This window comes from Carassius gibelio, chromosome A6 (assembly GCF_023724105.1).
Source record: "Carassius gibelio isolate Cgi1373 ecotype wild population from Czech Republic chromosome A6, carGib1.2-hapl.c, whole genome shotgun sequence".
Lineage (NCBI taxonomy): Eukaryota > Metazoa > Chordata > Actinopteri > Cypriniformes > Cyprinidae > Carassius > Carassius gibelio.
This window is the reverse complement of record NC_068376.1, coordinates 5337262-5353002: the sequence shown is the minus strand read 5'-3', so window position 1 is coordinate 5353002 and position 15741 is coordinate 5337262. Positions and strand designations below refer to the sequence as shown.

At 37.2% G+C, this 15741-nt stretch overlaps 2 protein-coding genes and 1 long non-coding RNA gene across 5 annotated transcripts; all 3 read right to left on the bottom strand.

Annotated features, from left to right (window-relative positions):
- Positions 1 to 65: 65 nt before the first annotated feature.
- LOC128015341 (D-aminoacyl-tRNA deacylase 1-like) lies at positions 66 to 3827 on the bottom strand. 3 transcript variants are annotated; one of them, XM_052599088.1, is made up of 6 exons: positions 3688 to 3827; positions 3320 to 3410; positions 1632 to 1867; positions 842 to 939; positions 516 to 682; positions 66 to 361 (listed from the first exon to the last, which is right to left on the bottom strand). In XM_052599088.1, exons 1-5 carry the CDS (start codon positions 3728 to 3730, stop codon positions 527 to 529), a joined length of 624 nt encoding a protein of 207 aa, XP_052455048.1. In that variant the 5' UTR covers positions 3731 to 3827; the 3' UTR covers positions 66 to 361; positions 516 to 526. The 3 variants fall into 3 exon arrangements, with proteins under 3 accessions (XP_052455048.1, XP_052455047.1, XP_052455046.1); XM_052599087.1 differs by having other exon boundaries at positions 526 to 682; XM_052599086.1 differs by having other exon boundaries at positions 66 to 682.
- Positions 3828 to 4627: 800 nt separating this feature from the next.
- On the bottom strand, positions 4628 to 5601 carry LOC128015342 (uncharacterized). Its single transcript, XR_008183872.1, has 2 exons — positions 5387 to 5601; positions 4628 to 5230 (listed from the first exon to the last, which is right to left on the bottom strand). It is a non-coding gene; the product is annotated as an uncharacterized LOC128015342 (long non-coding RNA).
- Positions 5602 to 6405: 804 nt separating this feature from the next.
- LOC128015337 (protein transport protein Sec23A) lies at positions 6406 to 15103 on the bottom strand. Its single transcript, XM_052599080.1, has 19 exons — positions 14937 to 15103; positions 13623 to 13854; positions 12993 to 13050; positions 12797 to 12883; positions 11944 to 12180; positions 11742 to 11824; positions 11492 to 11636; positions 10720 to 10878; positions 10492 to 10607; positions 10276 to 10399; positions 9736 to 9816; positions 9534 to 9623; positions 9340 to 9446; positions 8865 to 9018; positions 8643 to 8720; positions 8111 to 8272; positions 7936 to 8022; positions 7440 to 7661; positions 6406 to 7332 (listed from the first exon to the last, which is right to left on the bottom strand). The coding sequence occupies exons 2-19, from the start codon at positions 13841 to 13843 to the stop codon at positions 7243 to 7245; spliced, it is 2301 nt and encodes a 766-aa protein (XP_052455040.1). The 5' UTR covers positions 13844 to 13854; positions 14937 to 15103; the 3' UTR covers positions 6406 to 7242.
- Between the last annotated feature and the right edge of the window lie 638 nt (positions 15104 to 15741).

Genomic DNA, 15741 nt, shown 5'->3' with positions numbered 1-15741 from the left:
AATGCGATGGCATTATATAAAAAGATCAACACTATTTTCCAGCTATGCAATAAGTATCAATTACATGCATTTTTCCTTTCCTTTTTTATTAAAACACATCACAGAGATGAATACATTTAAATAAATTAGATAGCATGGCAAATATTCAGATATTGTGTTTAAAGTGGTGGTAAAATACCACTGACATGTGCCCGAGTCTTTTTTAACTGGTAACTGTGGAGCTGCCACTTGTTCTTGTGTTAACTTACAAACTAGACATTCGACAGGGACTGTAATAAGCGTTATGAGCTGCACTGAGAGACATCCCTGAAGACAGCAGCATTCCACTGGAAGCTGGACTCATCTGCAAGTTGAAAAAAACCTTTAAAAAAACAAAACAAAAACAAAGAAATACAATGAGCAAACTGTGCTATTTGGTGTCAGTCTCCAAAGAATAACCCCTGGAGCTTGATTCATTCAATCATTGAATTATGATAAATAAGACACTAGAGGAATGACTGTGGTTGTAAGTTCACAGTGAAGTACTCTATGATTCCCGTTCAGAGGACACATCTCCCTCTGCTCCGCTGCTGGCGCTGGGAGCTGCTTTCGAGCGCAGCGCTGCCTTTTCTCTGCTGGACTCCGAAGGGCCCTTTGACCTTGTTTTTTCTTTCCGCTGCTGTTGCTTCTCTTGTTTAGACAGCTGAAGTATAAAATCAACAAAAAACGAAGAGAGGCAAACAGATTAATGGGTTTATAGAGTCCCAGAACAATTCATGCAGTAATAAGAACTAACGAATCTACAGTTTCTGCAGAAGATCATTTTAAGGCATGTATTTCTTTGCAAACCAAAGCTGGATACCAGTTTAGGGTCTGTAGGGCCAGCAGGAGACTCCAGATGAATGGTCACAGGGCCATCGTTTTGAATGTGTACCTGCATTTTTGCACCAAACTGCCCATCTATAACACAATACAAGCTGTTTGAATTAAAAACAACACTCTAGCCTTGTGAAATAAATATATGAGTATAGGATATAATAATAAAATATTTTTAATTATATGTTAATTTAGTAATTTCAAGTAAACATATGACCTATAAGTCATTATCATTATTTTACTGGCATTCAGTTATATGTTTTACATTAATATTAAACATTATTTGTACAAAACAAATATATAATTCAACCGAATAAGCAAACAATTCTATTTATTTCCCTTAATAAAACATTGGCTGATACGTATTTTGTAATTTTAATGCAAGTAATACAATTTATACAATACTTAAATATAATGTTATTCATTTATTAAATGTTTTATTATAATAAATTAGATTCATAAATTACTTGGAGAACCACTATTCTAGATGTTCTCTTACTACATAGTAAAATAGTACATTTCTGAATTACCATTTGATTAATGTAGCAGTGACTAATAGCATTAAAGGAACAGTTAAGTCACAAACTCACACATAAACTAACACACTGGAAACAAAATGTATTCTACAGGTTTGGAATGACATAAGCGAGTAAATAACGAGCAAGAAAAAATAATTTTTGGATAAACGATCCATTTAATGCAGCAAATATCTTAAACGATGAGCAAATCCCAATCAGACGAATCAAAGCATCAACAGTCGGCTGGTCTAGCCTCACCTTTGATGAGTTCTGGTTTATAGGCTTCCCTCAGCTGCTCCAGCATGTTGTTGTAGAAGGGCTGGGCCAGTTCAGCCGGCATGGCAGAGTGGAAATCAGGCTTATTTCCCTTGAGGATACACTGCAGAGTGAACTGACTCACACACAGCACCTCCAGCTCTCGGTCCATCACGCTGCTGCTCCAGGCACGGCCGTTCTCATCCTCAAACAGATGCAAGTTAAGAATCTTACGTACCCTGAGAAAATATTTGAGATAGTCACTGTGAGCAGCATGAAAACGAAAAATCACATGTTGTGTTCCATCAAATAAGGAAATACATTTTCATCCTTTTTGTGTGAATGAATTCTAATAAGTATATCAGAATGATTTCTGAATGATCATGTGAGACTGAAAACTGGAGTAATGATAAATGAAATATAAAATATATTTAAAAAGAAAACGGTAATTTGAAATTGTATTTACAGTTCACATTCCATTTTTGATTAAATAAATGTAGCTCCAGTAAGACTTCTTTCAAAAACAAATACTCACAAATACTTTCAGCCAGACCTTCAAGTTAATGTGATCTTGTCTCTTTTCACCAATTTAACTGAAATTTCATGACGATCAAATTATAAATCTATTTCAGTCTAAACTGTATTTGAACTGTGGCCGCTCATCCAAGCGATGTCAAATCCAATCACAACAACACGGTTTCTGATCTGAAGCAATATACTTCAAAGGGGTCATATGAATCGCATATGAAGCAAAGAGGCTGTGTGTGTTTCATTGTCAAAGTGAAAATACTTTGTTTGGCCTTCCAAAAGAGGACACAACTAGAAATCAGTGGTTGAGTTGTATTTTACAACATCCAAGCATGGCCCTATCTCGTCTTATTCTTCCGGAGCTCCTCCGTGGGACTCAAGACGCATCTTCATTAACTCCACCAGCCTCGCTTCGTTCCTACGGCTTTCGGCCCCTCTCCTCTTGTCACAATAATCAGTAGTTACGTTCCCACTGCATGCAACAAATGCCTTGTATTGTTTTTGTCTCATTGCTTAGGTGTTCTGATTGGCATTCGGCTAATCACAATGCACTGGATAGTTGGCCAATAAGAGCACACCTCGCTTTTCAGAACGATGAGCTTTGTAAAAATCAATGAGCTTCAGAAAGGGGCATAAGAGGAGAACAATAATGTACAGTGTGTTTAAAATAATGTTTTTTTTAACCTTAAACCACATAAACATTACATTACACCAAATAATGTTCTTATTAACAGCGTCATATGAGCACTTTAATTATCGTCGTTGCTGAAGATGGATAACAACTATGAATGCAACACAGCTGTCGATTATATAAACAACAATATAGAACTGAAAACTGTAAAAATTAGTTTTGAAAATTATTTCAGGTAACAAGTATCTGGGCATAAGCTTCAGTGCAACATCTTTGGATGTAACAGAAAGATCACACATGCCAAAACTTTTCTAAGATCCATGTCATTTTTTCAGGATGGTTTTATGAATGAAGTATCTGATTTCCAAGATCAGAAACTGGTTTTATAATATTAATATTTGAAATACGAATTAATAAATTGTAACGAATGAAATGTATTATTATTAATAATTATAATAGTTATTTTTAGATATATTATTATAATCACATATGAACTCACTGCTAACTCTTTTTCGAACAGAACATTACTTACATGTAGTCAACATCCTTCTGCGTGTCCACCACTGAGATGCCAAATAAGACGCAGAGTCCTCTGCCTATGGAACTGATCTGTTCCTCCCCAACTGATTCAGAGAGAGTGTGAGGGATACTTAGTATTGATCTGAACAGTTAAGTCTGACGCATAGGCTTCATCATCTGTGAATATTTTAAATCGCACATTTCAAATGTGGCTAACAAGTCAGCAGTGTGAAGGTGTTACAGCACGGAGCGCGCCTGACAGCAGTGTATCAAGCCTGTCAGCCGCTTTCATTATCGTGTAAACAAATAAACCGAAAGTATTACAATGAGCGTCCAGCTGACAGCAAGATTCTCTGTGAAATGATGAGATTTGTGCAGTACCTATTACGCTTGCCGCTGTAACTCTTTGAACGATCGCCTTCATTGTTTTTGTCTGCAATCACGTGTAACACTCAAACACTTTATGATTCCGGGTTCTACAAAGCCCCGCCCCTCCGAGCGCCTGCGCACACCCACGCACACCGACGCTTCCACCCCCTGGTGGACGAAAATAAAGCATTTATTTTTATTTATTTAGAATGATTAACTCCCTTGAAATATATTCCTGACTATAATTAATTTAATTGGGTACTGAAAAAAACATTGAAAGTTTGTATTAAATGAGTGTTTTTAGTTTTAAGCACCTTACTATTATTCTCAAATGTGTAAAGTAGTAATTGTATGTGAGGCGAGGCCAAACATTAGACTGGTACTGTAAATGTTAAAACCACAACACCACCTTACTTATAAGCCGATTTTGGGTTTCTGTTAGTTAGTGCAAATCAACATAATTAAAAAATCCTAATAATATTACATAACCATTAAAAAATACATTTCAATAAAACACACCAACACACAACAAGTTGTTTTACTTGCCAAGTTCAAATTTGGCTATTACATTTTTTGCAAAGATCCTTTTAGAGGCTCTGTCATACTGTGCTATGAATATTGTGAGAAGAAACCCAAAATTCTTATAACCTGCATTTTTTTTATAATGTAAAAGTGCATCTTGAATTCATTCAGTTGTGTTTGACAATCACTAAAGAACCTTTAAACAGCTGCCAGGAAAACACACATTTTTTAAATTAAATTCTTGATTTTCTATTACAGAAAACTTAATAGGGGCAAAGGTATGTAAATGCAAAAAAAAATTTATACTCTGCCTTATTTTTTTACATACATCTGGAAATTACTCAAATCAAATTCCAAACTGCATACGAACCCTCTATAAATTTTTTCCAAAATTGTATTTCCAGCTCTTTTTCAAATAAAAAGCACAGTATTAGAGGTATAGCTACAAACTATTTATTACAAACAGACAGCTTTTCAGTCTACATGATATTAATTGACAAATTAGTCATGTGGATTATTGTGATGTTTGTATCAGCTGTTTGGACTCTCATTCTGACGGCACCCATTCACTGCAGAGGATCCATTGATGAGTAAGTGATGTAATGCTCACCAGAAGCAACTCATCTACATTTTGGACGGCTTGAAGGTGAGTAAACCTTTCAGCACATTTATTTTTATTTTTTGAAAAGTTGCTTAACTCATAAGGCAATTATCAAAATATTATATTAATGTTGCCAGTGAGCTTTCTTGCCTCATTTAAACTGCAACTGAGTTCAGTGTCCCAAAACATTCATTTCCATTTTAAAATGACAGTACTTTTTTTTTTGTCGGAAAACAAACAAACAGTCTGCTCATTTCTCTTCTTCTTGTTTTTCCCTCTCTTGAGGACTCCCAGATGTACCTCTGAAGAAGTTTAAAAGCATTGTGGTGTATGGCACAGAATCCTCCGGGTCCTTGTAGATAATTGTAGTTCGAGTGTGTTTTGTTTCATATATCTTCACATTAGGTCTGATGTCTTCGACGACCTTTTCAACTAAAAACAAAACAAACAAAAACGGTAACGTTATATTATATGCAATAATACATTTCATGCAGTTTTCTAATTATGAGACATTGTCATTTATTTAGAATTAAAAAATCCCACTGTGATTTTTTCTGCAGCTATGACATAATTCCTGTTATAATTCACCTTTGTCGCTTCCGAGCGTGTATTTGTAATATGCGTAACCAAGCATGGTCCATACACCAACAGCATAGGCCAATGACGCATTTCGGTTCCATTTTACAGGATCTATCTTCATATCTGCAATATTATGTCAAAAGATTAGGATATTAAATAAAGTAGCTAGCAGCATTCACAAGGACGCGGCTGCTCGTGGTGTCACTTCCTTGTTAGAAAAGTGACCAATCAGAACGATTTAGGAGTTAAATACTTCCGCTTGCTGAAGCTTTTATTGAATTAATCAAAATGTTATTAATTCAAATTAATTAAAATAGTACTATTTTTTTGTATTTATTAGTTTAGTAATTATTCAAGAAAAAAATAAAAATAAATGTCCAAGCCTTTGATTAAGCAGTAAATGAAAGCACGGTCACTTGGTTTCTGTTACTATTCTCAGCGCTGGCTAATAGAATCTAATCGCATCTGTTTGTGATTAGATTAATGGATTTTATTTAAACATTTCATAAATATTTATTTGAATATCATTGAACAATCATTGCTATTAATACATTAAATAGAACTGTAGAGTTAAATTACCAAAACATTAGATTTATTTGCGAGTCTGATATTATATTTGACAAACCCCCTCGAGGCGCCAGAATATTGTTTCCTGTCAGTCAGTTCTTTAATGTCCACTAGAGAACGCCAGATTCCATACATTTTAAGTTTGATAAATAGCAAAGAATGTTTACTTGTCCATTATTTTCTTTATGTTTCTGCTGTATCCTGTAATATTATATTACGCAAGCTACTCACCTGTAATTTTAATTAATATCTAATGATATTGTAATGATGTTCTATAATAATAATACAAATAAAAAGTTATTAAATGTAATATGACAGAGATATATAGATAGACCTTGTTCAGAAAATAAACTAAATTACTCACAAAAGTGTTCCCGTTATATTTATAATAAATTGTAAATCATTGTATGGTAGTCACATAACATTATATAGTAAAATCTAGTTAAATAATGATAATGTGCTTAAGTACAAAGCGTTTTTTATTTTTAATTATTCCACATTTCATCAGACATAAATAGGTACAGATGTTTCAGTCTTGTTATTTTGTAATGTTTTATTTTAGAGCAAGACCAGAGTTTGCACTTTCAAGGTGCTCAACTTCGTCTTTACCTTTGAAATGAAGTAAACCTATAAGATATTTTCAATATAAATATTATTCATAGCATTAGTTCATAATTGTAGATCAAGATAAAACTGGAATGTGGGTCACAAGTCACATTCAAATTCTTTACATACAATATTCATTTCATTTAATTACAGGACTGGAGGAACAGGACTATAAACTACTGTTTCTCCCCGCAAGTGAAGCAGATCACAGGTACAGTTCATGAAAGTGAGAAGACTATCAATCTGTGCAAAACAAAAACATACGCAAAAAAGAACAAACAGACAAGAGGATTCTTGCAAATAAGCATTAACAGGAATTTCAGTCTAAACATGCTTGGGAAAGAGCGACAAGCAACATGATGGCAGAAAACATTCTCTCTCTGGGAAATCAGATGTCATGTTATTAAAGTTTAACACGTAACACTTTCTGTTAGACACAAACCAAACTAAACTAATTAAATAAGCAAACAAACAAACAAACAAGACAGACAAATTATAATTACTTGGGTAGATGAGAATTAGAAAACATCCAATAACCTTTCTCTGGAAGACCACCTAAACAAACATCGAGATCACCTTGTTGTGTCAAGGTTGGATATGGAGGTTTTTCAGAAGATAGTCTATAGTTCATTCTTTTTTTATTTCCTTCAACTCTGTAAATGTACATCCTTCACTGATCTTCTGCGGAAAGTTTATGCTGCACTTGAAACAGCCAGTTTCTTGAGATGGTCCATAAAAACTTGCAGACTGACGTCGTCGGTGAGGATTGGAGCTCCTGACTCCTACAAGGAGAAGATATAATATTAGAGATCAGACACTCCGGTCAACACTGAATTAATTTCAAGCACCTAAGAACACATAACGCTCGGTCAGATCTAAAGGTGTGTACCTGGCCCCAGGCGTACAGGTTGTTGTGGGTCTGGGAGGGATTGACTTTGGAGAGGAGGAAGCGTGCCTGTGAACCTCCGTGCTCGGTGTCGATGTATCTGGGCATGGGGAAGCGTGTCTGCAAGATCTCCTGAGCGTCATCCAGAGGAGCCTGAAGGAGCTGCTTGAAGTTCTCATACTCTGCCATCTCCTGGTATCCAGCCTTCCTCCACTGAGCGATCGTCTGTGAAGATGAGAATAACACCATCAGTAAACTGAACATTATGCTCTGAGAAACATTATTTAACATTTGAGGAACCTCCTGAAAATAACAGCTTAAGTTCAAAATCTAGTGAGCTGCCTGCCTAGTTAAATTTTTTTGGCATCATAAGTGCAGAATTAGCTTTCAGTGTCATTTTGGATAGATTTTAAGGTAGCATGAATATTTTATTGGTAAGATCTTCCTTAGAAATCATTATCTTAAGAAACTGTACATAGTACAAGCATTTGATCCGTACCTCTCCATGGTAAATCACCAACTGGAAGAAGGTGTCCATCAACAGAATGCGATCAGAAAGGATGCTGCTGCTGTCCAGAAGAACAGGCTACAAAACCAGACAGATGTGAGATGAGTTCGAGCAGAATTACACAGCATTCTGCACTATAATGTTGCATGGATGGGATTCAAATCACCTCTGGAGGGCCGTAGAAAGAGTAGGAGTAGAGGATGGGCTGTATCATTATGAGCGACTGTGTCAGATCCTGACGCACAAAATGATGCCTGTAGTAGGACGACTCATCCGGACTGTTATTGAACACCTGCAGGAATGGGGATCTCCTCAAGTGGAACATGAACTGTCAAAAAAATAGACAAGTATTAATATTAGAAATGTGTTGTTCTCAAACAGGGCATCTGCAGAGTTTTTTTCAACCAAGACCTGCACAAATTAATACTCTATGTCCATACAATACAATCTAAAAATAAATCATGCATCTTTCATGTATCAATCGGTATTTAAACAGGCACACGCTCAACTGCAAATGTTTAAAATACCCAAGACATGATTTATTCAATATAAACATATGTACTAACTTTGATTTATGTACTTATATATCAATAAATGCAAATTAGGAGTTATTTCAAAACGTGTTTAAAGAGATTTTTTTACGGACCCAGTCCAGTCACAAGTGTCAGCATTTATCTGAAGGAGTCCGTGTTTTTTACCTGTGGGTACAGCGAGAGAGATTCAGACAATCTGAAGGAGCTTGGATCTTCTTTATTGAACTGGCCAAACTTCTGACACTGAAACCAAACAAACACAAAAAACATGAGTGTGATGCAACTTCTGCTTTCATTATTATAATAATGGTTCAATGATTTGTCATGTCGGCTCTTATGAATGGAAACAATGACCTCCATTTCCTTCTACATAGCTGTGATACTCACCAAGCGAATGAGCTGCCGGTCTAGCCAGCGGAGAATGTCTGGCCCCTCCTCTGACTCTGCCTTGAAAACACCGAGCCGGGCCATGAGAACGGCAGAGGCCTCCTGATCAAATGACGACTCAATATGCTGGACCTGGGACTGTGCGTCAGCCCAACTAGGTGTGACAATAGAAAGAACCGGTTTGTCAAGAACAAATGACGCACAATTTGAACACTCAAGAATTTGAGCTACTGAAGAGCTATTCAGAGCTATGCATATTTACGCAAATAGATCTATTTTGAGCTACAGCAAACACAAATAGCACATGGAAACATGAGACATGTTGACTTTAGATAATCTTTTTGTACAATATAAAAGTTGATATCAATAAATGGAACAATCTTATAAATCAAAGAAATAACTAAGACCTTGACTTCAATATAATATCTACTCATAACAGAATTCCGTGAGGTTGAAAGCTGAAACTAAGACTCACTTCCTGGCAATGGTGGTGACACGGATCCGCCGCTGTGTATTTGAATGCTGGTATTGTGTAACAAACTGAATAGCTCCTCTTCCACCCTGAGGAATCGGGGCGTTGTGCTACAAAAATGTATAACATACCAGTGTTATTGATACATCAGCATAAACATAAGCACTCAAAGAACTGATAATTATATAATAATATACCTGATTTACTACTTCAAAGTACAGGGCCAGGGTGGTGGCAGGCGTGAGACTACAAATCTTCCACTGAGATGTTCCTCCAACACCCATTTCCTGGAGAAAAAAAAAAACAAAAAAACCTCACATATGTGTACACGTCTAAAGTCCTATTGGATTCCATTGCAAAAGCTGGCATGCAATGGGAAGTTACATGATTGTGACTTACATTGTCTGAAACACAGGGTCCTTTGGTTTTGAGGGACACACACGGCCCGATCGCACCAGAGATCTTCAGCTCTCTTGAGGTCTGAGAAGAAAAAGGCAAATAGGTTTAGAGGGTTGAATATGACATACACTACGGATCAAAAGATTGGGGGTTTGCAAGATTTTTCTTTGTTTTAGAAAATATATTGGATTAAAAATACATAAAAACAGTAATATTGTAATATACTATTGTTTTCCATTCTTGTAATGTAAAGTTGAATTTCCAGCACCCATTACTCCAGTGACACATGATCACTTTAGAAATCATTCTATTATTTTGATACGGTGCTCAAGAATCATTCTTAATATCATCTCTGTTGAAAAGAATTGTGCTGCTTATTATAATGCTTTTACATTTATTTAAATGAAGAACACAAATAAAGAATTATTCAGTAACATTATAATATCTTTACTGTCACTTTTGATCAATTTAATGCAGCCTTGCAGAAGAAAACTATTAATTTAATTCCCTAAACTTTCAGTTCAAGTCAAAATATGTTACCTTCACTTCCAAAGTGCCACCAAAAGCCATGCGGAACTCTCCATTGTAGTCTTTGCTGAAGACTCTTTGGAAGGTCTGCTTGAACAGAGACGTGTTGAAGGAATCGCCCATGACAATGTGGCCCCTAGAACAAAACAAGAAATAACTTGTTGATTTTAAGGACATTGAATGGCATGTAAGATATATTAAGATCAATGATCTTCAATCAGTGCTCACCCTGTGAGGTTGGATAGACATTTCATCTCCAGCAGTCCCGTCTGATCCAGTGCACAGGCGTAGATGTCGACGCTGTGCCCGTTCACTGCTGCACGGTTTGCCAGAGCCTCGTAATACTACATAGATGTCAACAGAAACTCTTAGTTAGCTTTTCGGGAAGGGAACAGAATGTTTATGGAAAACCATAAAAACAAAGTTTATCACCAGATCCTTAAAATCTGTAATCACCTTAGTGGCCTTCTTCAGATGGCGAGCGTTGTCTTTCTGAATATCGTGCCAGGAGCGGATGGGGGTCTTCAGTTCATCTCCCACCACCATGCCGGGCCCCTGTGTTGGGGGGCCACCGGTGAACAGCATCACACGGGCCCCTGTGTTAGGGAAAGTGCCCTACAAGCAGAATGACAGAGAGAAACTGAATGAATGAAAGTCCAATTAGTATTAAATATTTTCCAAACTGAATTGAAGTAGATTTAGTTAATGATTACAGCATGGATTCCAGTCTAAATGAAATTAGGTAGCTTTTTCCACATACTATGAACTTTACTTTTACAGGGAATAATGTACGCTACAATTAAATCAGTCATGCTAGACTTATTATCAAACAAACTCAAGAGTCCAGTAGGTAATCTGACTCTTATCTTTAGAGTTATGTAAGAATAATGACTGGGTCAAGAACTAGGTACAGCTCTTCTGATATGACATGACAACTGAAGTGGACTTTGAATCTCACAGCCAGCTTTATGGACACGTTGCCACTCACTATAATGAAAGGAAAACAATCTCTTCAAGAATTCTCTTCCACAGTGTAGTGAAAAACTGGAAAGGGAGATGTGCAAAAGCTCTAAGGATGTATTACTAAATATAATCATCTAAAACCAAGCGTTTCCCGAAATTTTACTTATACATCCAGCTTTTTACATTCTCTCCTATCTCTCCCTGGTCATACAGAGATTTTATTATTCCATACAAGATGGGCTTTTAAATGAATAATGTCCTGTACCTCCAGTAGGCCAATAGCAATAGAAAGAGCGATGCCCGTGGAACGGAGAGGTCTTTTCCCCTGAGGAACAGGCCACGGGTCTCTCTGCAACTCCCCCAGAAGGTCGGTCAGGTTCATGTCTACTGCTTGCACAGGCTGCAAAAATCTAAAACAGGTGCAAATAAAATGAGCACAGCTGGCTTCATGTACATCATCATCTTCTGTAAAAGCTTTTGTATGTGCATGCTAAGGAGAGATGACCATCTCATACCTGCAGGAAGCAGCAGCGTCATGAGGGGCCAGTGGTTTGCCTTGGTGTCCAGAGGTGGCTGGCTTCATCAGTCCCAGCATCTCCTGCGAACAGATGACACACCGGATCAATTTCACTGACAATTCTGGGGTTAACCGGTCACTTAGAAGCTATTTTATAGTTCTTTGAATGTTAAATCAAACAATAAATACGGATCACTGACCTGTATCTGTTTGGGCGTGAGCTCTTTTGTGCCACGGAAGACGAAGCTCTTGGCGATACCTTCGCAGCTGAGCTCATGGATCTGAACCATGCGGCCGAAGGTAATGAGACCCACCAGGGCATTGGGCGGCAAGAGACTCAGAGACATCTGAAGGGATTCTTTCAGAGCCTGCAGGTCTTCCTCTTCGAGACATGTGTCCACCACATACAGGAAGATGAGAGGGGTTGGAGGTCCACGCTGAAGAGAAATAAATCAGGTTACATAATGCTAATTAAAATATTACACACTGTTATTCATTAATAAATACTTTGATTAATTTTATAATTGTATTTTTTTAAAAACATATATACATTATGGTTCAAAAGTTTGGAGTTAGATTTTTTTCTTTAAAAGAAATGCTTTTAAATATTTTGTACTTCAAATAAATTATGTTCTTTTGAACTATTTATTCATTAAAAATATACTGAAAAAATATTAAGTATAATAAGAAATGTTTATTGAGGACTAAATCAGCAAATTATAATTATTTTGGAAAGATCATGTGACCTGAAGACTAGAGTAATGATGTTACAAAATGTATCTTTAATATTAAAAAACATTTCACAATATTACTATTTTACTGTATTGCTACTTAAATAAGTGTAGCCTTGGTGAGCAAATACTTATTTTGAATGGAAGTGTATATAAACAGAAATTACAAACTTTAAATTGCAAGGAAAACTATTTATTTAAACGGTTTAAATACACTTGTTTCATGACAGAATGACAACGTGGCTTTTGATGAGCAGCTATCTGTGAGCTAAAGGAGTTGTAGTTAATCTATATGTACAGTACAGAGTAAAAGTAAATTTACCTGCACTATGTACTCAATGGTGGAGAACTGAGACATTAGTTCTGCGGGCTGATTCACTTCTGAAATGCCAGCGTATGATGGAGGAAACTGTGAAGAACAGATGAATATTTACTCACAGTGACAGGTGTGATTGACGTTAAAGAAGCACATGGAGCAAAGCTAGGAATGAAAACGAGTTTCAGTAATGTATACTCACAGAGTTCCTCTGGAAGCAGAAGTTGCAGGCCCATATCTTAGCTCTGAAGTCCACTTGACTACAAAAGGAAATCAAGCATTAAAGGTGCTAAACTTGTCTATAAAAAACCTTTTAAAATGTAAGTCATCAGCACAACAATTATCTTTCTCTAGGTCACAGCGGTTAAAGGAAACAATTAGCTGTTAACTAACCTGATCCAGTTAACACAATGACAATGTTGGAAAACAGATTCTTTCTACATTTAAAAAGCTCTGAAATAATTTAATTAGCGAGTCTGTTGGAAACTAGAGGAAAACCCCAAACCTCCACCTAAGTAAAACATGATTTTACTAACCCTAAAATAAAAGGTCAACACCAAAGTACATCCAATTCAGGCAAAATTTGGTTCACATAAAACCCTAAACCATGAGCTTTACTGTGTTTTTAAATGGACTGCAACAGAAATACGATAAAGGGCACCAATGTTTAATTTAACTGTCTTTCCAGTGACTGCAAGTTGTTACTCAAATTCCATTCCAACTCCAGACCACCAATTAATAAATAATTCAGAAATCAATGTCATCATGATATTTACATATACTGAAAAAACAAACAGAAACATGCTTTCTGGAAAAGTGATTCAGTCCTTACCAGAGTGGGTTGAGTACGGCTTTGCAGTTGGCCCGGCTGCACAGTACCGGCTCGTACTGGACCGGAGGCAGGTCCGGTCTCTCTTTGAGGGGGGTGTAGAGGCAGGAAACAGGAACCACTAGCCGTGTGGCCTCCAGCCGGCTGGAAGGCCAGAGGTTCCAGCTGCAGCGTACTCCATCACGATCTTCGTTCTGTTGGATGAACTCTTGGAAGGTCGACATTACAGTGTGTACTGTGAACGACCAGAAACAGCAAAATGAGTAAACAGCGCGCTGCCAAGTCTTTTTAACCCTAAACCACACCTAATGGGTTGTGTTTCTGAACTGGACAAGCAGGATAGCAGAGCCTAAAATTAACAGCAAATACCAGAGTGACAAGAACAATTTCGCCCATGTCAGCAATGCGGGCGGATATTGCATTCTTTTATATTTTCTGTGACAGAAGGAATTCTTTTGCGCAACTGTCACTTGACATGAGTGGTTACCCTTGCCAAGCCCAAAACGTCATTAAGAATTTGTTGATTAGAGATGTGCGTAGATGTGTCAAGGAGCAAATCCAGATGCTATTTTTAAGGCTGAATGTACCACTGCTGAGACACACCTGTCCTACAATTCCTACTCAACTCCAATATCCAGGTTTGCTGACTAAATACAAAGCACTTCGAAGTATGAGACGAGACTTTGGCCTCTGATAACCCTGAATCAGAGGGATCCCTGGACATGCCTGTCCTAAACACAAGACCATGGTCCAATGCCTGTGTTGACTGTTTGGTTGCACAACGATAAGAGTTCCCGGACAGACATGAACTAACTGTTCCAAACGACTCTGGACAGACTGTACATGTCAAAAGCCACAAAATAACAAAAACCTCAAACATAACATTAAATGATACCAACAAATTGTTAAGATATGATCAGCACGCTACACAGCTTGATAACAACTGATAGAAGGTTCTTAAAGATATTACACATATTGGTATCGATATATTACTTTACATTATTTACATGTTTTAGTCAAAATAAGAGCATCTCCGTGACGTCACGCGTACATCTAAATTATACTGGTCAAGCTCGCGCTTGCTAAAACCAACACACTCTCAATATACCACAGAATAAGAAAGCAAGATATAAGGCAGTTATATTGTTTAAAGATCTCAAACATTAATACAAAAACATACTACTAAGTACACCCGTGTAGCCCGTTCACCCACAGCAATCTTCCTGACTTCCGCCGACCTTATCCGGGGTCTGGGGGTTTAAATCTAACACATCAACGAACCACGACTTGATTACTAGAACACAGCGATAGACGTACCTTCTTTAATCGACGAGGCTTCAGTAAATTAAATATGATGACCGCGGTCTCACGACCATCGAGAAGTGAAAATGACTTCGTCGACCAGGATTCGTCTCCAGCCGGTTCCTGAAGCTCCGAAGAGTGACGTGTTACTACACACTCCGCGCGCCTCGATTGGCTGCGTCAGTCTGACGTCAAGGGAACGTGACCCCGCAGTGTCGAAATTTTGTGCGTAGTTGCGCTGCGCGGTTTCTATAGCAGCAGCATCTGATGCAAATAAGTTCTACGTAAACAATTGACCCCAAATTTCTCACATACTTTCAATAACGTGCTTTTAAATACAAAAATGTATTTATTTATTTTTGTCACTACTATATTAATATTATCTTCTATTTCAAGTTTTTTCTGTTTCAGAGACCAATATGAACAGTTTTCTTTTCAAATGAAAAATTAAATACAGGAACGTAACATAAAGGGTTTACATCAAAATGTACAATGAAGGTGGACAGTATACAGCTATAATAAAATGTAGCCTATATGCATACAGTGAAGGGTCTACATTATGCTCTAATTACATAAATACTTTACCGTAAGTCAATGCCGTAAGTCAATACCGTAAGTCAATGCAACAAGGAAAAAAATTACCCTATTCATCTGTAGTACCTCAATGTGTCCATAGATGGCGCACATTTAATTGCTTTCTGAACAGCATCTCCACTTGGCAACTCACACATAATCATGCACGACACACGAGCACACACATACAGAGAGAGAGAGAGAGAGAGAGAGAGAGAGAGAGAGAGAGAGAGAGAGAGAGAGAGAG

Bases quoted from the DNA above. Each gene is read 5' to 3' on its own strand.
- LOC128015337 (XM_052599080.1), bottom strand. From the start codon at position 13,843: ATGTCGACCTTCCAAGAGTTCATCCAACAGAACGAAGATCGTGATGGA. The intron at 11,825-11,943 runs GTCAGTGATCCG...ATCTGTTCGCAG, and splicing joins TCACGCCCAAACAGATACAG to GAGATGCTGGGACTGATGAA. The intron at 8,273-8,642 runs GTAAAAAACACG...TTTTTTTGACAG, and splicing joins CTCTCTCGCTGTACCCACAG to TTCATGTTCCACTTGAGGAG.
- LOC128015341 (XM_052599086.1), bottom strand. From the start codon at position 3,730: ATGAAGGCGATCGTTCAAAGAGTTACAGCGGCAAGCGTAATAG. The intron at 3,411-3,687 runs GTACTGCACAAA...TCTCTGAATCAG, and splicing joins TACAGCGGCAAGCGTAATAG to TTGGGGAGGAACAGATCAGT. The intron at 683-841 runs GTATCCAGCTTT...TTTATACTTCAG, and splicing joins GCCCTACAGACCCTAAACTG to CTGTCTAAACAAGAGAAGCA.